Raw genomic sequence first — 17,295 nt, 5'->3', positions numbered from 1 at the left:
ACCCCGGCTGTGCCGAACCCTGGCTGTGCCGAACCCTGGCCACCCCGCCTGGCGCCGAAGCACTTAGGGCCCCTCGCGCCGGGCTCCTGGCACCGCCAGGGTCTTGCCACCGGCACCGATGCTGCTGGCCCGGTGGCTCCGCCAATGGCGGCCCTGCAGCCCCGCTGCGGCATCGCCGGGGGTCCCGGCACCCCGGCCGGACCCTGCTGCTCCAGCTCCCGGCAGGAGTCAGAGGCGAGGGGACGGGAGAGCTGGGGTCCCGCGGGGTGCTGGGGGCAGGCGGGACGTCCCAGGGGAGCGTCCCCCAGCCGCTGTCACCTCCTCGGGGCCGGGCAGGGGCCACAGCTCAGCCCCGAAACACCGGCCTGCAGTCGCACCGTGACAAACGGCCCCACGCCGGTGGCTTTACGGCCGAGCCCCCCGAGCCCCGCGCTGGCGGGTCGTTGCCGGCTCTAGCGATACATCAGATAGAATGACGCCGATGCAAATCCCCCTCCCCGGCCTGGCTGCAGCCAGCGGCAGCCACCGTGGGGGCCGAGGCACCCCCTCTCCCCGCCGTTCAGTGCCTTTTGGGGGGGCCACGTGTTCCGGCAGCACCGGGTCTCGCTGCGGAGCCGGCACGTCCCGCGCCGGAGGAGGGGGCAGCTCCCGCCTGGCAGGGGGGAGACCTCCCGGCAGCAGAGGCAGGGATGACGCCTGCGTCCCCGCGTGCTGCCCCCCGCCCGGCCGTGCCCGTGTGATGCCGAAGGGGCCGATCCCAGCGAAGCCGCCCATGGAAATATTTTGCCGGTCCCCGTTTCGCTTCCACCCAGCGCTCGCAGATCACGAGGGTTCATCCGGCTGCGGCCGTTGCTGCTCCCCTCCGCCACTGAAACCACACCGGCCGCGGCTAAGGACGCGCAGGCCTGGAGGAGCACCGTCCCACCGTTGCCAGCACCGGAGCCGTTCCCCTGGGCCCCGCGCGGCGCCAGGCACGGCACAGCCACCGCCGGGAGCGGAGCCACGCGCCGGGAAAGAGCCAGAAGCCGCTTGGAAGGGACTGGAAAGGGCACGCAGCCGCCCTGGCCACAGGATCCCGCTCCGGGGCCAGGGGAGCCCCGGTCCGGCTGGGATCGGGTGGGGATCCGGCTGGGATCCTCCTGCCCCCCTCGCTCCCACCATCGCCGCATGCCGGAGCCCGGTCTGGCAGGGACGGGGGCTCGCCCCCCCCTGACCCGGGACGTGGCCACCGGCCTCGCGCTTGGGGCAGGCGGCCCCTGCCCAGGGAGGGGGATGCGCGGCCGGGCTCCGGTGGCGGGGGGGGGGCTTCCCGGCCAGCACGGGGGGCACGGCAGTGACTCGGAGCCAGGAAGGATGGGGGGTGCCTGGGCCAGGTGCTCCCCCTGGGTTTTAAGAGCCCCGACCCAAGGGGGTGGCTGAGGCAGGGGGGTTCCCCCCCTCCACGGGCATCGTCCCCCCACGCCGAGGCAGCAGCGGCTGCTGCGGGGTCCAGCCCGGTGCGGAGCCCACAGCGGGGGGGGTGCAGCCACCCCGTCCACCCCCGGCACTGGGGGAGCCAGGGAGCACCCCAGAGCCGCAGCCCATCACCCCAAAAGCCCCCGCAGGGCCCCGGGGCGGCTGTTACAGGCAGGTGGCGCTGAAGAAGAAAGGATGGGGCCACCCCGGGCACTGGGACCAGTCAGCCCCGGGCACTGGTCCCACAGCTCCCAGCAGCGGCCGTACTGGGACCGGTGCCCCGGGCTGACTGGTTCCCCCAGGGTGGTTCATGGGCGGGCAGGGGGTGGCAGCCCCCTCAGTATATTATTATTATTTACCCGGTGTATTGGTCCTGTGCGTAACGTCTTAGGTTATTTTTCTGTTTGTTTGTTCGTTGTTTTGTTCCTCGTTCTGTCGTTCAGGGGTGTCTGAAGGGGGGGGCAGGGACGCGTCTGCCAGGGTGGGGGCTCAGGATGGGCCCCGGGAGGGGTGGGGGGGGACGCTGCGGGTCCAAATCGCACGACCAAAAGGCCAGGGATGGTTGGGGGGGAGGGTTAATCGCGTGACCAAACACAGCACTTGAACAACAAAAAAATAAAATTAAAAAGAAATAAAAAAAAATATTTTAAAAAAAGAAATAATCAAAGTGTTCAGAGCTTTCAGCTCCATCCCGCATCGGGGGCTCCCGGCCAGCCTGGGGCTCACCGGCACCGCGACCGGGGCTCCCACGCCTCGGTGGCACCGTTCCCGCCGCAGCACCAGGACCCCCAGCCAGCGCAGCCGGTGCCACGTTCCCCCGCGACATCGACGTCCCACGAGATGCCGGGCTCACGCCGCCAGCTCACCCCCAGCACAAATGTCACCGTGACGGAACGGCGCGGTGACACCGGAGCCGGTGGCGAGAGGCGGACGGAGGGAGAGGAGCGGCGGCCTCGGGGCTGCCAAACGTTCCCCGTAAAACTTGTGTGTTGAGAGAGAAACTGCCGGGGGCTGGGGAACCATTTGCACTATGGAAGGTTGAAGAAGAGACGAGGACAGGATCGCCTCTGCCGCAGAGCCGGGGCTGGGCCGGAGCCGTGTCCGTGGGCTGGCTGGGCGTGAGGATCGGTCCATCTGCGCCGGGATTGCTTTTCCTCTCTGCCGGAGGAGATGCCAAGGTGCTGCTGGCTCCACCGCGGTGCCGCAGCATCGGGGCACGAAGCCCCCCGGCCCGGGGCGGAGGAAGGGGCTCCAGCCCCACCAGCCCGGCAGGACGCGGGTGCCGGGTCTGGGGAGGCAGCGGCAGCCCCAGGAGACGGAGGGGACCCACGGGGGACGAGGATCGGTGGGTCCGGAGCAGCCTCCCCCAGGAGAAGACCCCTCCCCAGGGCTGGCACAAGGCTCAAGACGCCGACACCACCCCGGCTGTCCCACAGTAGCCACCGCGGCGCCCGGCCGAGCCCCTGACCCGCGGGCAAAGCCAGACCCGCTCTCCGAGACGCCACGGGGGGGGGGATCTGGCACGGCCTCCTCGTTACACCACGGCCTCGTTACAAAGCTCCTTTCGGCGATGCCACCCTCCACCTCCACCACCAGGCAGCAACCGCGCCGGCACCCAGCAGCAGTAAAGGAGGGAAGCGGGTGCCACCGGCGCGGGGGGACGGGACGAGGGGACTCGCGGCTCCTCGGTCACAAACCGGATTAGGAAGAGCTACAGGAAAGGAAAAGCTTAACGAGCGTCCCAGTTACTTCTGTGTTGTATAAATTACATTTGGTCTGTAACTCGCGTTAGTCTCCTGTGTACAATCCCGTAACCACCGCTCTGTCCCGGTTCCGTCCTTGGTTGGTTTTTTTTTTAGACTTTTTGTACAATAAAAAATTTATATAGCCAAAAAGAGAAAAAAACAAAAAAAGGGAAACCTGCTGACAAACGCGTTTCGCTTGGGTTACTGCGCTCTGCTCACTGCCCCTCACTGGCACCGGATCCCAGGATCGGCACCAGATCCCGGGACTGGCCACGCAACATCCCCACCGGCACAGAGATGGAGGAGGCCAGGTGGGGGCTCGGAGGGGCACAACCAGCCCCGCCGTTCCTCAGGGTCTTCGCCTCACGATCCCGGGACGGGCCCTCGGCCTCTCCGTCTGCTCGCCCAGCTTCGCACGCCGGGTCCCTGCGTCATGGCAGCCCCCCACGCTCGACCCCCGCCGTTCCCCCCCCGCCTCCTCCCTCGGGAACTCCCGGCCTGATCCGGCGACCCCGGCTCTGCCCGGCTCGGGAAATGTTTCCTAATGCTTCTCATTTTTCCCACGCTCCCGGCGCTGGCTGCGCACCACGGACAAGCGGATGAGAGGGGACGAAATCCGCCCCGATGCCCCGTGCCCGGCACCGCTCGCGGCCGAGGACATTCCCGGGTTTATCTCCCAGCTGGGGCCCAACCGCGGCCCCCTCCCCTCCCAAACCCCTCCGAACACGCTTGTCCTCGCGCTGTAGCAGCCAACACCTTGAGAACCAGCCCAGGAGAACACAACTGCCCCCAAATCTGCTCAAACCCACGGAGAAGGATGTCTGCCTTCACGACACCGGCAGGGGGGGGTGGGTTCGCCATCCTGAGCTCTTATTTTACCCCCCGCCCCGAGAGCCGCAGCGAGGGCGAGCAAACCTGGGTGGGTTGACCCCGAGGAGGGGATAGAGGACACGGGACAGGGATGGAGACACCCGGGACGGTGCCGGGGACACCCCACACGGGACCACCGGCTGCGGGTGATGGAGAGAGCCGCATCCTCCCCCCCGGGTGGGAGCCCCCCGCCCTCCCGCCGGCCCCCGCTTCCTCCCAGCGCAGCTCCCCGTTGTAAAGCTGAGATTTACAAGTGGCCCCAAGTGCCGGAGGAGCCGAGATCAGGGGCAGCCTTTATGGAGCCTCATTAGGGGCTGCAGGTATGCCGAGAATGTCGCAGCTAATTACAGCCGTGGCCGCGGGAGGGGACAGGGTGGGCAGCGGAGGGTCACTGCCCACGGGGGCCGGGGGGAGCAGTGGGATGTTCTGGCACAAGCGAGGACCGGACACAGGGATGTGGCTCCGGCACGGGCTCGCACCACGAGCTGGTGTCCAGCCAGGCGTTGCTGGGTGGACGTTGGCCATTTCCCCACTCTCCTGGTCTGGCTGTCCCCAAGGCCACCGTTCCACCCAGCCCCAGCAGCCCCCCATCCCGCCCCGCACCCCTCGCTCCCGCTGGGGGTCCTGTCCGCTCTGCCCGGGGACCCCCAGCCCGGTCACGGGGCCACGGGCGGCTCAGGCAGGGCTGAGGTCGAGGACAAGGTGCCGAGTCCCTCCAACGCCAGAGCCGCGCCAGGGGGAAGCTGCCTGCTCTGCCTTCTCCGGACTCGGCTTCCCCATGGATGAAGCTCCCTGGGGGTCTTCAGGACCCGCAGGATGGCACCGAACCAGCACCCACGGGGCAAGGCGAAGCACAACGGGCCGAGGGCAAGGACAGCCTGTACCCCAAAGTGTCCCTGGCTCCCCCAGCCCCAGGAGACACCACCAGGTCTGATGGGGAGACCTGGACGCGGCTCCGCAGCATCCCGGTTGCGACCAACCCTCCGCTCTGCCCACCGTCCCTCGGGGTCCGCCTGGGGAGGCCGGGCTGTGCCACCCACCCAGAAGGGCCGCCGAGGAGCAGAGGTGCGAGGGGGGGGGGTTTGTTTGTTTGCTTCGGAGGACGATGTCAAGAGTTTAACGAGCGCTTGCTTTTGTTCTGGTCACGTCTCCCCCGAGGCCGCGGGGGCTGCACCCCACATCACTGCTCCCCCCGGCCATCGGGTGACCTAATTCAGAGACCCGGGGCAGGGCTGGGGGGGGGGGGGACACACAAATTAGGACAGGGACATCCGAACGACCACCCACAGCTGCACCGTGACACACCACGGCTCCCCGAACCTTCCCCTCTAACAAGACCGTCCTCACGCAACGTTCACAGTAATTAAACCGTCAACGGGGGAGCTTGGCCGAGCTCCACCGGCCTCGCCGTGGCCCCAGGGGAGACGCCAGAACCAGGGCGATTATCCGGGAGAGCTGGGCACGGTCCAGCCCCCCCCACCGCCACCGGCGGGGCAGGATGTCGCGCTGCCGCAGAGATCGCACGCGGGCCGCGGTGGCACGGGGCCGTCCCAGGCTCCGGGACCCCCCGGCAGCGCCGCCACTCCACTTCCAACCTGCGGCGGGGATGGGATTTCAATGTCCCCCCCCCAAACCACGGCAGCAGGTTGCTCACAAGTAGGACTCGGGGCATCCCAACTCCCTGTGCCCCAGCAAGCACAGCCCTCGGGGAGCCACCTCCACTCCGGCCGCAGCAGAGCCTGGGCTGGAAGGAAGGATTCGAAGGGATGGAGGCAACGACCAGCCGTCGCTCCTCCTTCCCGGCCAGCCTCCCACCGCTGGAGAAAGGCCCTGCGGGATGGGAGCAACCAGCTGAGGAAGGTCAGCGCTCAGGCTCCTCGGGGAGAAGATGCACCGGCGAGGCTGGAGAGAGGAGAAAGTCTTGACAGCAGCCGCCCACGGCCACCTCCTGCGGTGGAACCTGCCCCCCCTCAGCCCCCACAGAGCCCCGCAGCGGGACACAGCACAGCCCGGATCCTGCCCGGAGCCTGCGGCGTGGTCCCGGCCCCCAGCCGCGGGAACGGCAGCGCCGAGCCGGGAGGGACACCGGCCACGCTCATCGGCTCCCGGCACAAGCGCAGGTGGAGGGCAGCGGTGGGGGCTCAGTGCCAGGTCGCGGCGCCGTCCCTCCTTGGGCTCGCCCGCACCTCCAGGCTGCGCTCTTTTGTCTCCTGATTTTTATGAATTTGAACAAAAGACGTTTCCCAACCCACCCACGGAGGATCCGGGGGCAAGGGGCCGTTAGGAGACGAGGACGGCACAACTGGAAGAAGGGACACGTTGGCACGGGAGCGCGCGTCCCCCCTCGCCACGCACCTTGCTCCTCGCCCCATTATGCGAACGCCCCCGTTTCTGCCGCTCGTCCCCCCCTCGGCCTGACCCATCATCCCACTCGCATTTACAGCCCAAGCGTCTGCTGTGAAAAGTGACTTCATGCTGAATTTGGGCACCGCTCGGCGTTACCAGCTCTCACGCTGCAAGCCCCGGCCCTCCTTTTCTTTCGCTCGCTTTCCCACACTTTCCCCCGCTCATTGTGTGCCCGCTGCTTTTTTTCTTCCCCTATTCAGCCCAAATTAGTCACGAGCAGCCCCCAGCTTGGAGAGGAAAAATAAATTAGGTGGTGTTTTAAACACAGTGCGATTGGAACGATTCTCCCCTGCGCCCAGGAGGGGAAAGCCCGGCGGGTGAAAGATGCAGCGTCCTCTACAAAACAGCCCCTGGCACCTCCCCGGGGAGCCGGAGCAGGGGGAAGGAGAGCGAGGGCAGCGCTGGGGACACCGGCGCATCTGCACGGAGAGGGAGGGAGCAGAATTTTGGTACCACGGCCAAGGGAAACTCATCCCCAGTGAGGGGAGGAGACGGCGCGAGGGAGGAAGGGGGAGAAGATGCGCACGTTGCTCCACCGGCCCTGGGTGAGATCTGCTGGGGCAGAGCCACCGCCGGGACCCCACGAGCGGAGGAGAGCGGCTCAGGGAGGAGGACGCATGGCCGGGACCCCCCCCCCCCCCCCGTCCCGGTCCCCAGGCCAGAGAGTGGAGCCAGCGGTGGAATCAGGAGTCCATGGTTCTGCCCGCAGCTCGAGGGGAAGGCGATGGCACCCCACGGGCCATCACCAACGCTGCTGGGACACGGGCGGTGCGGCCCACGGCGTCTCCTGGCCCTCCAAGCTCAGGACCTGCAGCCCAGGAGAGCTCCCGGCCCACAGCCATCCCCGGCTCGTCCCCTCGGCTCCAGCCCCCGAGCTGCGACACAGAGGGACCTGAAGCCAGCGGCCACAGCGAAGCCAAGAGGTTTCCGTGCTTCCCCTCCAGTTCTGCAACCGCCCTCGGTCTACAGCACCAAACCGTCAGCCGTGAGAAGTGGCAGCCACCCTGTTACTCGTACGTAGTCCTGGTTTGGGGTACGGCCGGGTCCCGGCCCGGAAGAGCCTGCACAGCGTCGCCAGGTCAGCGGGAAGCAAGAGGATTTGCACCCGAACGAAGCAGCGATGTCAATCTGGAGAGGCAAAGGGGGGTTAGGACGTCGGCCACATGAAGTTAACGTTAGGACAATCCCTAACCGCTGGCGTCGGCCCGGCCAGGCAGGGTCTCTGCCCCCAAAGCCACCCTGGCGCAGGCAGGAGCAGCAGCGGCCAAGGCTCCATCTGCTCCGGCTCCCTCCCGGCAGAACGCTCTGGTCCCGAGCCTCGGCCACGCCATGCATCAAACTGACAGATACCAGGATTGCCTTGGAGAAGCAGTTTTATTATGAAACCAAAAAAAAAAAAAAAAATGAAATGCAGTGTTTGCCCTGGCACACTACAAAACATTTTAAGCAAATAACCAGCAAAAAAGATCATGAGCCAAATAGAAAATACATCTTACAAAATCTGACATACAAAAAAACCCAAACCTCCAAACATCAGAATAACGTTATTACATTAAATCAGGAAGGAGCAAGGGAGCTTCGATTCACTCAGCCACCGAGAACCCAAGACACACGACGTAACCCGGACCCGTGGCTGTTAGCTGCCCTTTGGGAAAGTAAACAAACGTCCAAGGTATTGCTCAGAGTCACCGAGGGCACGCGGACGCAGTCAGACTGCAAACATCAGTGGAACAGAAGCGGTTTGAAGACTTCTATGTTAAAAAATATATATATATTGCTTATTAAGAATCAGGTATCAGCCTCTGAAAAGCTCGGTCTGTACACACGCCCGCTGTTCTCTAGCATCTTAAGGACCCAAGCACGGACAAGGCAAACGTCTCTCCGGTAAGAGGTTATGGTCAGAAATAAGAATCCTAGGCCATCGGTCTTCAGACAAAGAGAAGGATTTCAGCCACGGCGCCCACCTAAAATCCCAAGCAGACGGACAGATTCCTGCTTACGCCCGGGGCCGAGGTGTCTGAGGGAGGGAAAGCTCTGCACAGGGTGGGATGCGCAGCGGGAGCCAACGCTTGTGAGCGAAACTAATTCTCTGGGCAGGCAAAGGAGGGAAGGGCAGCGGGCAGCTCCTCTCTGCCCGTGCTGCCAGTCCAGGGTCCTATGCTTCTCCACCACTACCACTTCTTCCCCCAAGCAAGCCACCCCGGGGAATCGCTCTTTACGGCCCCCCCCAGAACAAAGGTGCTGTCCGAAACGCTAAAGCAGCAAGAAGCGCTTCACAAGCTGCGGCAGCGCCGACTTTCACGTGACTCGGCCCAATTTCTGTCTGTAATTTCACCGAAAGGGTTACAGTTAACACAGCAGAAGGAACAGTGTTCCTGCCCAGCTACCAAGAACTTCCACACTCAAAACCACGGGGCCCGGGGTAAGGCCGGTGCTCTCCTGCACCGTCTGGCAGCTCGGAGAAGACTGAGGCTTCTTCAGCAAGTCTGCGAGTTAAGCCAGCTCAGCAGCTAAGAGAGGACAAGATAAAATCCAGCCTGAGAACAGACCTGGGACAAAGCAACTGCTGGTTTGTCGTTTAAGGGGAGAAACCGACCTTAGAGGAGCCTGGAAAACGTACGTGAAATGCCACGAGCCGCAGAGGGCTTAACGAGGCGGGATAAATGAAGCGGTGAGAACAGGCTCCATTTGCAAATGCATTGCTACATTTTCCTCCTCGTTTTAGGACACCGGTCTTGATCTAGGGTTAATCAGCAATTCTTGCTCTGACAATTCCCATTAGCCTCACCCGGGGAAGGAAGGCAGTCGTGAAACCGCCCCACGTGTCGGCTATCACACACGCCACTTCCATTTTTGAAAACACAAGACAATATAATTGAGAAAATCCTTCCCTGACGTTCAACCTGTCAGCTCTCGAACGAGCCAGGGGCAAAGACGCCGGAGATGCAGAGCAGGACTCACGTAACGCACCGTGCTCTCGGGACCAGGCGTGTTCTCGTCCCAGCTGCTGGGAAGAGACCACGATGCAGCTGGACCTCGGAGCCTGTTTTCACAGGGTGGAGGAAGAGGAGGAGAGGACTGGGGCAGTCCGAGAGCTGGAGATGGCATCGGACAGCGGGCAGACCCCACCTTCCAAGCGGGTCCTTGCTTTAGCACCACACCGGGAGTCCCTACGCTAGAAAAGCAACCGCCAAGGGCAGAGCAACCCTGCTCCATCTCCATTCCTCAACCTTTTCCCTTCTTCCCCATCGCACTGCGCTCCTCCCCTTGCGCTCTCTGCCCGTTTATTTACCAGGCAGAGTTTGACTCTCCCCTGCACAGGCGTTTCCCAGCGGCACTCGGAGAGCACTTGGGACGCTCTCCATCTCTCCCCGCCGGACGGTACCTCCGGTGCAAGCTGTAGCGAAACAACCCCACCAGCAGCTGGGAAACCACCGGACCACGGGACTGCAGGCTACTGGCGATGCACCGAGAACAGTTTCTTCTTTTTTGCTCAACTTTTCTTCATTTCTAAACTTTGTAACTTGAAAAAAATAAGTAGCACAATCATACAACTACGGGGGATTCCCTGTCTACTCATCACTAAAACCTAGAGAAACAGTGTGGGAGCGAGAAAAAGTGGGGGGAAAGAGAGAGAAAGAGGATGCACGCACTCGAGAGGCACACTGCAAACGGGCTGAAGCTAAAAAAGGACCGGCATCAGACAATCCCAAAGCGTTCTGCTCTTTTCCTCTTCTTTGCCTGCAAAGAGGAATTACAAGAAAAAAAAAGAAATCAAAACCAAAAAGAAACAAATGAACAAGTTCTTTACAATCTCACACACAACCCGATGGAGAATTCAGTCAAAATTTGGCCATGGTAACACCACCAGAGCTCGGCGGCTCCGGCCCCTTCCCGAGTGCGCCGCCACCAGGTCAATTCAACGGAGCTACGAGGTTTTTCTTCTAACGCTGGGACAAAGAGAGCCCCAAAATCGAGTAGCAGAAATATACAGTGGCTGAGATACAGTGCTGCTGAAGTCACTTCGTCTTGCTGGCAATGCGCTACAAAGGGGCTGAGCTGGGAACAATGCCTACTTCAGGGGCCTGGAAACCCTTCCAGGCAGTGGGGAGGTGGGAAATGTAAAAGGGCAAAGGGTTAACACTCTCCTATTCATGGAAAAGGTGAGAGGGACACACTAAAACGCATTAAATATACTATTGCGTCTCTCAGATATGCCTTTAAGCCGATACACGAGGGGCGTATAAATCTTAATTTTTAGCAGGATAAATAGCCCGGGGGCAACAGAAGCCCTAATCAAGAATCTCCAGGGGAAAGGTGCATTTGAGTGCACACAATACCAGTAAAAAGACCTTTTTGTTCCAGGCACAATCTCCAAGTGACCTAACGGAAAAGCATGGAATCCCTCGCCCAGCCGCCCCCTCCGCGCAGGCCGGAGGGGCTCATTCTCCCATGCTCGGCAGAAGGCTGGGAACGCCGCTTCACGCGGGGCAGCGTTTCTGCAGTAAACCCCAAACAAAACAGGCCAAAAAAACCCCCCAAAAAGCCCCTAAACCCCACCTGAATTGCTGAGATTGCTCTTAGGAACCAAACAAAACCCACTTCTCGTCTGCCCAGCCCAGGAGCCATCTGGTTGAGCAGTTTCCAAGACCCAACACTCGCCCTGGCGCAGCCTTTGGCGTTTGATTGTTAACGCAGGAGTCCCTGCGCCGGAGGGGTCCCTTTGTCCCCAGAAGAGCGGTCCCCGACTCCGGCTAATCCGTGCCGGAGCCCCGTTTACGTGGCGCCATAGGTGTACACGGCACTCCCCACCTAACTTAACGTGGGAGCTACCGCGCCACGGCACAGCCTGCATGGTGACTTGGAACAATTTGAAGCAGAATAAAGCGTAAAAGTACATAAAAGAGCACAAAATTGCCCTGAGGAGCTCACAGATTTAAAAGATGGGCCAAAACCACAGAGGACAGAACAAAGCATGGAGGAGAAACGCTGGAAACAGGGTCAGCATCTCAATCCTCATTATATCGTAGAGTCTCCGGGGATTTATTGATGAAGACCTACAATAGCATCCAAGGGGAAGCAGAGGGTCCAGAAGCATCCAGGACACGGGGAATAACGGAGTACGAGGGGCAGAGAGCGCCAGCTCAAACTGAGGGGAGGGGGAACCAGGGTGGGAGCAGAGCAGATGTGCCCCCCACCCCTTCTGGAAGCATCCGTGCCATCCTGCAAGAGGAGGAGCTGGATGCCGACGCGCGCTGGCACACTCCCGCGGCTCGGCAGACTCCAGAGCAGCCTATTTCCAGCAAGAGCCAGGGGAAAAGCCGCAACAGGAGCTCAGTGCTCGAGGTCAGCCCCACGCCAGCCCCCCCGGCCCGTCACTGCTCCCCTCAGCGCCCTCGGCCGCTCCCCAGCCGCTCAGGAAAAGGTTTTACCTCTGTGTCCTCTGTAGCTCCAGCCCCGGCTGAACTCGTTACAATGCCAAACCGCTCCTTTCTCTTCTTCAGCTTCTCGTCTTCTTCGCTCTGGCACAAAGAAGGATGAAGATTTATTTTGCTGGCAGTACCCCGGGGTGCTCGTTTAACGGTAAATCACGTTCCTCCTACCCCCGCTCCTCCCGCAGTCGCCTACCAGAGCACCTGCTAAGAGTTGGAGCAAGGCTGCGGAGATGCCGAGAGCGGAGCGGGCTTCTCCTCTGCCTCGGCAAAGGGCACCGTCCGTAGGGGAGGCACGGCACGTGCTGGAGAAGAGCTCCTGCGGGGCACGTCTGATAACGAGGGCAGCTCTGGTCCTGCACAAGGACAACATCCGCCCCACGGCACGACCTCCTCAGCCCCTCTCATGCCTGCCCATCGTTACAGCACCATATCGTCTTTGCTCTGAATTTCACCAGGCTCAAACCTGAGCACAAAGGAGGGCGGAAGGAAGGACAGACGCTCATCACAGCTACTGCAACAGGGCGCAGGTGGGCATGGGCAAAAGAGAGCCCAGGCTCAGCAGCCAGAACCTCACCTCTGTCTGGAAGTGGTCTGGGAAGGACCTGGGGGAAGCATTTAGAGCTGTCACAGGGACCTTCGTACCGCCCTTGGAAAAGCCAACAGTAGGAATCTGACAGTCACCCCGAGGAACGGGCACCATGCCGCGTCTCTCCAACACCCTCATCTGGAGACGGAGGCTCGGCCACTCACCCCATCTTGCTAAGTCGCATTTCATTCGTTTTTGAGCAAATTTCTACTGACGTTTCCCAGAGCGTCCTGATCCCTGCTTCTCAGGGTTCTCCAAAAAACCTGGAGGCTTTTTACCTGCCATCCCCCATGCCAATGTCCTGATGGCCCATAAAAGCCTCAACACGTCCATTTTCTGCACATTTATTCCTACCTCTGGCTGTTCCGTACCTCTTTCAGGCCATTTCTACAGTTAAGGCTGCCTAATTACTTTGCTAGGCTCTTATCACTTCTCCCTCCCCCACCATTCAGAACATCTCAGAGCTCTCGCTCCCCACAACCCCATCCACTGCATCTCCTTATCCAGGGGAATGGATCACCAACAGGCTCTCGCTCACTGAAGGGTCCCTGGCTGCACGGCTTCCCATCGCGTTAAGGAACAAGAGGCACCAACGTCATCGCCTGGGGTTTAGAGCCAAGGCCACCATTCCCAAGAAAACACGTTTCCAGTCCCACTGATCAACTGGAATTAGCCGGCCAAGCAGAGGAATCAAGCTGGATGCTTCTCCATTTCAGCTCAGTCCTCTGGGTGGGACTGTTTTAAGAGGGCTCCATCATTAGGACATCGCCACCTTCGCCCACCTGCTCTATCCTGCCCGTCCTCCTTTCCGTGGTCTGATAGCGAAGCTTTAAGAAAAGGTTAAATCACCCTTGGTGCTCCCTGCCCTCCCCAGTCCCATCTCCCTGAGGAGGAGGGGGGACAGCAGGTACGTCTGTCCCAGGCTCTCGTGGAGGAGCAGCCGAGAGCCCTCTCCCAACCCGGGTTAGGATTACTCCAGCTTTTGGGAAGAAGCAACGTCCTAGAAAAGCAGTGAAACTTGAGGATTGTGAACAAAGGATGCCAGGAGGGATTATCATCACGGGGACAGGGGAGGGAAGGAAAAGTCGCTCGCTGGAGCAGCATGACATACACGCAAACCGTGGCCGCACAAAGAAAATCCAACCTGGGCGTTAGTGACATTAAACAGGCTCTTATAAACCATTGCTGGTGCCTGCGTGGTTTAAATCCCACGAGCAAGAGGATGGCCCCAAAGCCACTTTCAAAAAGAAAAGCGCTGTGTCTTTAATAAAAGGAGAGGGAAGGCTCCCAGGGACTGCACCGAACTGGAGGTTTTTATTTATTTTTTTGGTAAGCCACCCCCATGGCTCCCGCCCCCACCACTGCCCTGCAGGGAAAGCACATAACCGTCCTACTAAATCAACACGGTCCTAATGATCTCGCTCACTTGACCCCCTAGCACGCCAGTGTCAGATGCAAACACGCGTACAATAAACTTCACTCCATCTTTAGCTTCTCGCTGACAGGTTTTGATTCATGGGGTGCTGAAACCCATCTGAGGAAAATTACCTCTATCAAAACGCTGCTATCTCTGCATCTATCAACCCCTGGTAGTGCCCCGGGGCCGTGCTCCAGCGTGCAAATGGGTGCACCAGCATCTGCAGGGAAAGCTGACCTTTCTGGCAGGATGTCAGATTTATTTTCTAACCTTACTATTTCGAGGCTTGTTCCCTTCGCGCTCACGCCACGATAGTTATTTTGTAGTTTGTCTAAAAAAGGGGGGTGGGGGAGGAAAGTTTTAATGAAGGGCTCCAAGCCACAAAGCAAAGTCTTTCCTGTGATCTGGTAACGAGGGAACATTTACACAAGCGTATAGATGCATTTGTGCCGTATGCAATCCCAAAGCTTTAATTTTGATCCCTAACTTTCATCTGGGGGATCGAGGGCACTGGCACAGCTCTGCCTGGGGTTGCTGGCACCAAGAGCATCCCACTGCCATGGGAATCTGCCTCGGGACCCTGCTCCTCTCCGTGGGAGATCCAGGCTCCCTCCTCATCTGGAGCACCCAGGGACTCGGGGCACCAAGGGGACACACTCTGCCAGGCCACCCCAGGCAGAATCAGGCCCCTCTGTCCCCAAAGCCAATGTCCCCAAGCCGCTGCGGGCCCTCTTCCCTGCAGGGAAAAGGGAAGGGAGGAAAGGGGGCTCGCCCCTCCGCACCACAGCATTTCAACAAGCCCTGTGCAGCATCCAGAGAAACCTCGGGCTTCAAGCAATCTTTTTTTGATTTCCGTGAAGGAGCTCCCCAGCGTGCACGGGACGAGGTCCTGAAGGGCGACCGGGGCTGTACGGCTCCAGCCTGGAAAAGCGCCTGTCAGCACCGATTAAATCCAGGTTTAACGGCTTGTCCTCTGGCTCATATCCCTTATTCCCAAAAGACAGAAGGATCCATTTAAAAACTGGATCATTCCCTCTCTCCTGGGAGAGGGAAAAGTGTCGGCGCTGGAAGAGTTAATGCCAAAAGGCATTAATTTGTGGTTTCCATGGTGCGCAGAGCTCTGGCACTCACCGGCCCTGCCAAGGGAGCCGATGCGGGTTACCTTTGAACACACGCGAGCTCCCTGCAAGGGAGATCTGGGCCTTTTGTGGACGGCGAGCCGGCTGCTCTTCTCTCCCACCTGAGCTCGGCAAGCTGCAAGCAGCAGATCCTGCGGCAGCGGAGGGAGGAGCCGCAGCAGCAGCGCTCTGGTGCGATGTTCCGGTTAACTTACCCGCAGGACTCAAACTTTTATAGAGGGGAAAGCCCCCACTGTCAGCCTCGCTCTTAAAGGGCAGAGAAAAGTTGATCCCAGATCACCTAAAAGCATCTCACTGCCTTTGGTGTTCAGGGCGAGAAGCAGGAGAGCCGCCCTCAGCCCCCAGCGCCTACGAGCTTCTAATAAATGATTCATCAGGAGCATCTCTGATCTCCGCATCGAGCGAGCTGCTGCAAAGGACGAGGCCGGCGAGGCCCCACCATCCCTGGGCTCACAGCACCCAGGGCTCAGAGATGTCGATTCAACAGCTCCACGTCTACGCTACGAAACGAGACTTCAGGAGTAACGTCAGGCTCATCCTGAGGAACCGGGCAGGGAGCAGGATGAAGAACCAGCCTGGCACAGATTCAGACCAGAGGGAAGGGACCAACGTGCAGGAGATGCTCCGCGGGAGATGCTATCCCACTGTCAGCTCACAGCCCCGGTCTGGCCAGGCTGACTGTGCAATAACAGCCACATAAAGGTAAGGCGGCAGCCTTCCCCAATGGGGCAGCTCCCCGACGCGCAGGGAAATGACTTGCTTGGCACACCCACTCTGTGTTTAAAAAGCCCACATCGCTGTGAAATCCCTGTCCCTGAGGCCAAGCGTTATACCGTGCGGGCAGAGCGATCCTTTCTCCGCAGATTAAAGCATCCCCAGGAGGAAAACACTCAGGATTTGCAGATGAAACTCGGAGTATCCTCATCACGAATGCAGAGAGACAGTCACGAGCCTCCGTAATCGCATCCTTGGTGTTTCCATTCTCGGGGAACGGAAGGGTGTGTGCCCACATGTGTGTATAAAACCGGACCCTTCTGGTCACTCTCCTGTATCTCGCTGCAGCATGACGGATGGCGGGATGAAAAGCAGAGCCCTGAGGCTTTCAGGCGATGGTAGATTAATGATGACATGGCCTTGACCTCCAAAAGGTAAAGGTTATGAAACACTCAAGGGTAACTGGGCTTCCAATTTCATACCCGGAGGGTGAATGACAGCAACCGATGGTTTTATTCTCAGAAACACTCCAATCCTAGGGCGCACAGCTGTCACCCACCACCTTTTTGAAATTCATCTCAATGTATTTATTCCTCCTGTTTCTTTCCCCTCGCAGGCTCCAAGCGCTGCCAAGACCTTCCGGAGCCAACGCTCCCGTACACCGGGCAAGCGTTCAGCAGGGGACAGGAAGCAACAGGGAAGCCCAGGGTTTATACTGAGATATTCCACATGTGCCTCACACCCCTTCCCACTTCCATCCGCAAAATCGTCTTTCCTGCAGGAGATCTTCACCTCATAGCACACGGAGCAGGGTGCAGGAATGAGGAGCGATGCTGGGTTTCACGCTCCGCTCCTCCAAAACACAGAGGTGATCTCAAGCTGCCCCTTTTCGACCCAACCAGCACAGCGCTCTCACCTCCAACAGCACTTCGTGCTTCCAGCCCGGATCTGGAGCTGGTCACAGAGGGATACACGCTGAGACGGAGCCAGCAGAGATAGCCACAGCCTTTCTCCAAAATAACACCCACACCAGGACTCCACTTAGATTAGATACAGGCGGCAGGAATATACATTGAAGTCCCTATCATGGTCCTTATGCAAACAGTGTGTCAGAAGGACCCTCTATGCCGCCGCCGTGGAGGAATGGCTTCTGAACAGCACTGCTCACACAAAATTACACCACGTGTGTCAATCCAAGGGCCTCGACGCATTTCAGAAACATTAAACACAGCTGTATCTCCATGGAAGAGAGACCCTAAACCCCCAGTGCCAGGAGCTCAACCTGGGGATGCAGAGGAACGTCCCATTTGCTAACAAGACGTGGGGACATCCAGCGCCGTGGGGTCTCACCGATGGCCTCGCTGCAACACACCCCAGGCCAGCCTGCGCTCTCCCTGCTGTCGCTTCTGGAACTAGATTGCAGAATTAGACCACAAAGTCACCTAAAGTCAGAGCAAAGCTTCATCTTCTGGCTTCCTTCATCTGTTAAAGACCTGCTGTGAGTGCCCGGGACCAGTCCAGGGCAAGA

General features: G+C 60.0%; 1 protein-coding gene across 6 annotated transcripts in view; it reads right to left on the bottom strand.

The window, feature by feature from the left end:
- SARNP (SAP domain containing ribonucleoprotein) overlaps nucleotides 1-17,295 on the bottom strand; it is a 43,658-nt gene that overhangs the window by 5,833 nt on the left and 20,530 nt on the right. For 3 of the 6 annotated variants that reach the window (XM_054807173.1, XM_054807175.1, XM_054807177.1), the window contains 2 exons: nucleotides 11,909-11,998; nucleotides 7,832-10,217 (listed from right to left, as the gene is read on the bottom strand). In XM_054807173.1, coding sequence (XP_054663148.1) covers nucleotides 10,176-10,217; nucleotides 11,909-11,998 — 132 coding nt within the window. In that variant the 3' untranslated portion in view covers nucleotides 7,832-10,175. Of the gene's footprint in view, nucleotides 1-7,831; nucleotides 10,218-11,908; nucleotides 11,999-17,295 lie in introns of those variants that run through there. The other 3 variants (XM_054807171.1, XM_054807172.1, XM_054807174.1) reach the window with 1 other exon arrangement.

Source organism: Grus americana, chromosome 31, assembly GCF_028858705.1.
Source record: "Grus americana isolate bGruAme1 chromosome 31, bGruAme1.mat, whole genome shotgun sequence".
Taxonomy (NCBI): Eukaryota; Metazoa; Chordata; class Aves; order Gruiformes; family Gruidae; genus Grus; species Grus americana.
Note: the sequence above shows the minus strand (reverse complement) of the source record. Positions and strands in the feature narration are given on the sequence as shown.